This window comes from Lygodium microphyllum, chromosome 29 (assembly GCF_053477565.2).
Source record: "Lygodium microphyllum isolate KBCC chromosome 29, Lygodium_microphyllum_v1.1.10, whole genome shotgun sequence".
NCBI classification, from domain to species: Eukaryota; Viridiplantae; Streptophyta; class Polypodiopsida; order Schizaeales; family Lygodiaceae; genus Lygodium; species Lygodium microphyllum.
The window spans coordinates 1,224,311-1,232,638 of NC_141163.1; the positions used below are offsets into that span (position 1 = coordinate 1,224,311).

The 8,328-nt window shown below is 44.7% G+C and overlaps 1 protein-coding gene across 1 annotated transcript; it reads left to right on the top strand.

The window, feature by feature from the left end:
* Positions 1 to 1,656: 1,656 nt before the first annotated feature.
* On the top strand, positions 1,657 to 2,490 carry LOC148010298 (uncharacterized). The gene has a single exon (XM_087671046.1). It carries the CDS (start codon positions 1,879 to 1,881, stop codon positions 2,488 to 2,490), a length of 612 nt encoding a protein of 203 aa, XP_087527172.1. The 5' UTR covers positions 1,657 to 1,878.
* The last annotated feature ends 5,838 nt before the right edge of the window (positions 2,491 to 8,328 follow it).

The following is an 8,328-nucleotide window of genomic DNA, read 5'->3' on the forward strand; positions in this document are numbered from 1 at the left end:
TCATAGTCACTCATTGTTGGAAGATATGTAAAGGGTCACATGTTGTTGCTAGAGGACTAAAGTGTGGCACTTTGTATTGTTTACGTGTATCTAGTGTGAAAGATTATATTGTAAAGCTGTCATTGAAAAAACCATATTTACCTCTTTGGTATGTTTGGAATGAAAGTTCTTTCTTGTTTGTAGTATCTCCTGCCTTTCAATTTCTTTGACTTTGAAATGTGTGAGCATTGCATGTATGAAAAACAAACTAAAATGTCACATAAGAAGGATCTTGGTACTTGAAAATCCTAACCATTGAAATTAGTATATAATAGTGGTGTATGTGGAATGCATGTGAGAAGTGAGCTTTTTGAATAAGCTTTTGAGTGAGCTTTTTTAGATAACCTCCAATTCTATTCCACATAGTCCACTTGGTCCTCCTTTTCTTTAGGGCATATATTAAGCACCAATGTTGCTCCACCACCACCACCACCAATGTTGCTTCTCCATTACTACCACCACCTCCACCACCATGACCACCACTGCCATTGCCACTGCCACCACCACCATATCTTACTCACCCCCTCCTCACATCAATACTACAGCCAACAATGCCACCAGCATTTAGTCTCTTTCTTCCCCCTTTTAATTACCTCAAGTATGAATCTCTCTCTCTCTCTCTCTCACATATGTTGGGGACCAATCTCTCTCTCACATATGTTGGGGACCAATCACCAAAATTCCCCTCAATCACACACACACACACACACACACACACACACACACACACACACACACACACACACACACACACACACACACACACACACACACACACACACACACACACACACACACACACACACACACACACACACACACACACACACACACACACACACACATACATATGTATGTATGTATGTATGTCATGTACTAATTCTTCTCTCTTTCTCTCTCTCATATGTTATGGACCTCCTCCTCCTCCTCTCTCTCTCTCTCTCTCTCTCTCTCTCTCTCTCTCATGTTGGGGACCCCTCTAATTCTATTCCACATAGTCCACTTGGTTCTCCTTTTCTTTTCGGTATATATCAAGTACCAATGATGCTCATTCATTGCCACCACCACCACTATTGCTTCTTCACTTTGCAACCACCACCACCACATCTTACTTGCTCCCTCCTCACATCATTAGCACAACAACAATGCCACCAACACTTTTGTCTCTTTCTCCCCCTTTTAATTACTTCAAGTATCAATTCTCTTCTCTTATGGGCATGTCAGTTGGACATGTGCAATAGGATAGGTCGTTTTTGTCTGATAGCTCCACGTCAGGTTGTAAAGCTCCACGTCAGGTCGCGATCCCATTCTGCTAACAGCGCCTGCTAGCCAGCTCCTACCCATTGGCCTTGCCATCAGATCCCTCACCATCCCACACCCCCTTGTCACCTACGCCACTCAGCCCTTCGTCGCTTGCTTTATCTGCGCCACCTAACAGTCCCCAGTTCCCGGCTATCATCTCCTAGTCCCACAGCCCCTCCTCTTGTAGATAGTAAACCTGTCATGAAATGGTTGTTCCTCACATACACTGAAATGGTTATCCTCTATTCTGAACACTGAAGTCTGAATCAAGCTCCCCCATAGGCCCAACACAACAAGACGAAGTTCGACCCCAAAATGGAGAAGGTCCAGATAGAGCAGATGATTACCAATGCCATCAACAAAGTCAAGAAGGAGTATGACAACGGACTAAGCATAGTGAATAGGCAGCTAAAGGATAAGATTAAAAAGCTGGAATTGAATATAGAAGCCCAAGATGGGGAGATTCAATCACTTAGGTAGTTACTAAGTGACATTCCGCTCAGTCCCAAGCTAGAGGAAGGAGAAATTCAACCTAGCATGACCAAGGAGCTCACCCACATCAAAGAGGAAGTACAACAACTCCAAAAAAAGGAGGAGGAGACGACGAAGGAGGCTGTTTCTTGGGTAGAGATGCTCAAGAAAACCCAACAGCAAGTAGAGGAGGCGGAGCAATGGATTCAAATTGCAAAGAAGGGGAAACACCTAGCACATGCACCTACAACAACCATAATCAATGACACATTGGAGGAGGAACAAAAAAGGAAAATGAGAGTACTCCATGTTCGGGTGACGGGGTTGAAGATGCATGAAAAAGTGGATGAAGACACCAAGGTGCTATACATGTTAATGAATATTAAGAAAGACACACATGTCTCCGCTTGGAGAGTGGGCAAGAAAAGCACAGAAGGGGAGAGCTCAAAAGTGTGTGCACTCATTCTCCACTTCCCCACCATGGAGGCAAGGATAGACTTCCTAGCTCAACGTCGTACATTGAAGGGGACTAGAGTGTTTTTGGGTAACGATCTCACACCAGCCCAACTAGCCCACATGAGGGAGTGCATGTCAAAAATTAAGGCAGCCAGGGAGGAGGGCAAACTCACCTTCTATAGAGGAGGGAGAGTGGTAGTCATGGAGAGGCGCCACAAATGATGGTGTGAGACCTATGGGACCAGCCTTGCAGTAGCAGTTTGGAACTGTAATGCAGCCCTCCGATTGAATGTGGGAGCTTTTGAGGAGACATTCAGAGGGAGTGATATAGTGTTCTACTCAGAGACACATCAGGGACCACATACTGCGCTTCCACGGGTGACAGGCTATAGGTGGGAGTCAGCTTGAAGGAAGGAGACACGCATAGACCATAGTAATCGCAGGTCGGGAGGAGCGGCATTGTTATTCAGGGAGGAGCTATAGGAGATAATCCAGATAGTCCGCAGAGATGAACAGGCCAGATACATGTCGGTGAGAGTGTGTGGTGAGGAACGCACTTTGTATGTTGTCATATGCTATTTCCCCCCTATGATGTCCTGATACACCCCACCCAAGGGGAAATCACCATATGTGGCTTTGGATGAGGATATTTGGGAGTTATTGAAGGAGGGAGAGCTATCTTACTAGGATACTTTAATGCCAGGACAGCCTCCCATCAGGGGTCTTTTTTTTATGCATCCGAGGAGATGCTACAGGAGCAGGATGTGTCAGAGCTACAGCTGGAGAGGATATCTCAGGATATGGGGGAAGTCACCGAATATGGGAGATACCTTGTGGATATGGGCATAGCACACAGGTTGGCCATTCTCAATGACCTAGCTAGATACCCCTTATGCGGCGCCTTCACATGTTATCCTCATCGGCATGGTGCTAGCACAATAGACTATGTTCTTTCCCCACCGATGTTGATATCTCACATCCAGGACCTCTTAGTATCCCCATGCCTTCTCGAAGTTGCAGTGGATCATGCCTACCTATCATTCACCATTGACCTCCAATTCATTGACATGCAGACCCATCATGCAGCTCACCGACACCCAAGATACCTCTTCTCTAGAGAGATAGAGGATATCTATGAGGCGGAGATCCTTAGATTGTTACATGATGCAAACCCCGACGTTCCATTATAGGAGCTAACTCAGCAGTTCAATGAGGCCCTACACATCACTGCAAGTGTAGCCTTCCCACACTCATGACCCACACAAAGAGCCTCCACTGCGATGACACCTCGAAATAGCTAGTATGATGATGAGTGCCATGAGACCAGAGCATGGCTAGAGAGAGATAGCCTCACATGGTGGAAGAAGAGAACATTCTTGGCCCAGCTGGAGCGAGACCTATATCAGCTATTCTTGAGCCATGACTCTAGAGAGACTTGGAGGCTTTTCAAAGAGCATTTCCTGACCACACCTATTACATCCACCATTGTATGGGAGAAGTATGTAGCTAGTCTTTATACTGTGGAGGGTCAGCCACCTCTTCCTGACCCACTTGAGCCTTGTCCAGAGACCACCACTTTCTTTACAAAAAGTACGGTTCGAGAGGCCATTGACAAACTTAGCAGAGGAAAGGCACAAGATCATGATGGATTAGTATCCAAGCACTTGATCCATGCTAGAGATTTGGTGGCAGGATTCCTAGCTTACATGTTTAACATAGCCATGTGTGAGGCCTACTAGAAAGTTGGAGCACGAACACTATTGTGCCTATCCTCAAGTCAGGGGACCCTACTCTACCTAGTAACTATCGGACTATCATGGTTGGGGATACATTGGCTAAGCTATATGCTTCCATCCTTGAGCATGATTTAAGCAGGTGGGCAAAGATGTGGGGTCTTAGAGCACAAGGACATGCTAGCTTTAGGAGAGGCTTCTCCACATTGGATCACATCCTCACACTCAAGGTGATCATTGAGGAGGGAAGGGCCCATGGCCGATGAACCTACTACAGCTTTGTGGACTTTTGCAAAGCCTTTGACACAGTACCGAGAGACAGGCTGATACATAGCTTGCCTGTCATGGGAGTACCGAAAGAGCTCAATTGGGGTATTTTGGCACTGTATGAGAGAGTTGTGTGGAGTCGGAACACTTGAGGGCCTTTCAGCACCTATTTACTCCACCATTGGGGTGAAGCAGGGATGCCCCCTCTCTTCGACATTATTTGGCATGTGCATTGATGGGATTGTTGATTATATTTCACAGGAAGGAGATAGAGGAGCTCCACTAGTTGGCACTTGGATACCTCTCCTATTGTATGTAGATGACATTGTATTGATAACTGATTCTCCAAAGGGTCTCCAGAGACACTTGGATGCTTTACACTCCTATACTTTGGACAGTGGGCTTTCAGTGAACCTTGGTAAAACCAAGGTGATGGTATTTAATACTACACCACAATGGGTTAGGAGATCAGCACCTAAATTCACATATGGATCTGAGGAGCTGGAGTATGTGGATTCTTATACATACCTGGGAGTCTCATTCACAAGGCCCACCTTTTCTATGCAAGAGGCAGCAGACACTAGACTGACTCACGAATACACAGCACTAGGTGGTTTGGAGAGGATGTGCTCATAGGTGCGATTCCAAGAACCCCTCACCAAGCTATGGCTCTTCGATACACTAGTCACATCCACACAACTTTATGGAGTACAGATATGGGGCCCCACTCTTAACCACCGTAGTAGATCAAGGCACACTTATGATGGATGGAGGTCGATGGAGAAACTCCTAGTGTCCATGATATCCAGGATGATCATATGTAAGGCCTCAGTGCCACATGAGATCATCAGAGCCGAGCTAGCAAATATATAGATTGTGGTAGAGGCCCTCACCCGATCAATCACATACATACATAGCCTATGGGACTTACCCAAACACAGATATGCACGGTTGGCCCTTGAGTCCTCTAGACAGCTTGCCAGAGAGGGTGATACTTCATGTTGATATGCATAGATGTTGGCTTGGTTTGAGCTGCATGGCTTTAGCATGAACAAGTTACCCCCCTTCCAATACTCCCTTGATGCACCATCTCTTGATCTGAGTAGGTTAGAGATTTGCAAGATCATCAGGATGGATCTTACCTAGTTGGATATCACGCGGACATGGTTGATGCCAAGGCAAGAGCTAGGGACAAAGATGGCTTTCTACCGCAAGCATTTCCTTCATACTATAGATGATGGATTTATTGTTTTCCCGAGATACATGGACACCCACCTTTCCCATGGGATCAGATGTACTATTGGCCAGTTGCACACCTCCTCAAAAAGCAATCTACAGTTGCTTTGTCGAGTACAGAGGCTGAGTATAGAGGTGCTACTATTGCAGCATGCGAGGTAGTATGGCTGCAAAAGCTATTGGCTGATTTGGATGTCCAGGTGGAAGGTCCAGTTGTCATTTATTGTGACAACATGAGCAGTATACAGTTGGCTAGGAACCCTGTGTTCCATGCCAGGACAAAACATATTGAGGTACACTACCACTTTGTGAGAGAGAAGGTACTAGCAAGTGAGATTGACTTGGTGTATGTCAGCACACAGGATCAGATAGCTGACATCTTCAGGAAGACATTGGGTACAGAGAAGCTTCAAAAGTTTCGAAGCTTACTTGGAGTTACAGAGATGCAGTTGAGCTTGAGGGGGAGTGTTGAGATGACAAGCTCAACACATGCGGACATTGATGATGGACCGCCTGGTTAGATGGGTCCACACATCTACACTTAGCACGTCGGTGGTCATTATGAATCTCACATGGCCACTGACTCATTACTTATTATATTCAGGTCATTACACCTATTTACACTGGCATAGTTATAGCGCCAGTCGACTAGTGTAGTCGGTTATGCATTGTTTGACTTAGTAGGCCACTTTCCTTTTATGTTGTATCTTATCTATACTTTGTGTACATTGTAAAGTGTGTGGAAGAAGAAGAAGAAATCAGCAAGAAAACGTTTTGGCCTCCATCTCTCTTCTTGTCTCTTGAGTGAGCTTCTCCTTGTGCATTCTGTGTATGTTGGGCGCAGCATCTTGAGCAACCCCCTCCACCACGCGATTCTTGACAGAGAGAAGAAGATAATGGGACAACAGATAGTCAGTTGCACTTGAAGATTGAAGTGCCCAGAGTTGACAGCAAAATGATATTACGAAAGAAAAGTTTGAATCTCCTACTTTTAAGACAGAGATGATCATCTCTATTTTTGGTTTCCGCTTCTTGTTGGATTGTCAGAACTAAGTTTTGATCCATGTCCTGACATACGCAAAAGTGCATTGGATATATTGTTCGATACTTTGTGCTTCATGGTCATTTATTTTCCCTTGGATTGTGGGACCGTGTATTTGAGTCTGTTTGTTCCCTATATTTGACTCTGTCAGGAGAGCAACAGACCCTGCAGCTCCTAAACAATCAGATGAAGGACTTGAGGGTGAACAAAATGACGTTGAAGTAGATGCATGGCTCTACGAGACTTGCACTCTAGCATTGCAACTTGTGGTTGATGTCTTTGTGAAGTTCTATGGTGTTGTCAACCCTATTGTGGGAAAAATGTTGCATTTGTTGACAGGATTTATAAAACGGTCTCATCAGACTTTGGGAGCAATAGGCATTGCTGCATTTGTACGTCTGATCAGCAATGTAGAGCACCTTTTCTCTGATGAGAAGTGGTCAGAGGTTTTGTCAACTTAGAAAGATGCTGCCATTTACACTCTGACATTGTCAATAGGGGTTGGAGAATGATCCTTCTGTTGGCACTTCTTTGGTCGACTTATTTAGCAAAGCTGGCTCCCTTATAGAAGCAGATGACATTTTTAACAAGCTAACATATCAAGATGTTGTTGCATGGAGTGCACTAATTGCAGGATATTTGAACAAGGCCTTGCTAAGGAAGCACTAACTTGTTTTAAGCAGATGCAACTTGAGGGTTTGCATCCAAATCCTGCTGCTTATGTATGCTGCTTGAAAGCTTGTGGCATGATTGGGGCTTGTTGGATATGCTGAACATGGGTTTGACAAGGAAGCTTTAAGCCAGTTTGTACAGATGCAACATGATGGCATCTCTCCAAATGCTGTTACATATGTTTGCATACTAAAAGCTTGCGCAAGCATGGGTTTTATTGAAGTAGGCAGAGAAACACATGCTGAAATTGCCACGAAGGGACTAGAAACAGATCTTTCAATTGGAAACACACAACTTCAAATGCAACTGAGTGCTTAGCGAGTTGTATTTGACTCACCATTTGACAGTATCATTTACATTGGTATCATTGTCACTATGGACAGCATGTATAATGGGGGGTATAGACATGTAAGTGTGAGACCTATGCTCAGTCAAAGGCAACAACCTAATCATCAGCATTCCTATAGACATCAAGTGCATGAAGGGCATTATTCTTATGATGATAGATCTCATAGGTATTCTCCTTATGGTTAGTAAGAGTATGCAGGGAATTACCATATGGGGCAGCATTCATTGTGAGAAATGCGGGATCTAGAGTATGGCAAAGGCGGAAGCTATGGAGGATGGAAGAAGAAGTGTGGACTCATGATGGAAAAGACACTGTTTGTTACACAAGTGAATTAGGTTCCAAGATTGAGACTTGGACTCATAAACACAATCTTGTGTATGTGGACAATGACGTTGACACTTCACTGAAAAGAAAAGAGTACTATCATTGCATTAAGAAAAGGGAAGCAAGTAGAATGCTTTATAGGAAAGTAGGAAACTGCAGTAGGCACCATTGTGCATATGGGATAGGTTAGCCTGCATGTCCTTGACCCTGAAACTCCATACAAAGAGGCTGTTTTAGTGAGTGTGATTGCTGATTCTCAACACCCCTCCTCAATCACAATTAGAAAGGCACAAAGTGTGTAGAGGCTGTAATGAGAACCACCTGCAAAGTGTGGGCACACCACAAACATGGTAGACACCAGAGGCTGTTGCAGAAAAGGCTAAGTGTGGGTACCAAAACATGATGGACATCTAGAGGCTATAACAGGGGCCTCACAA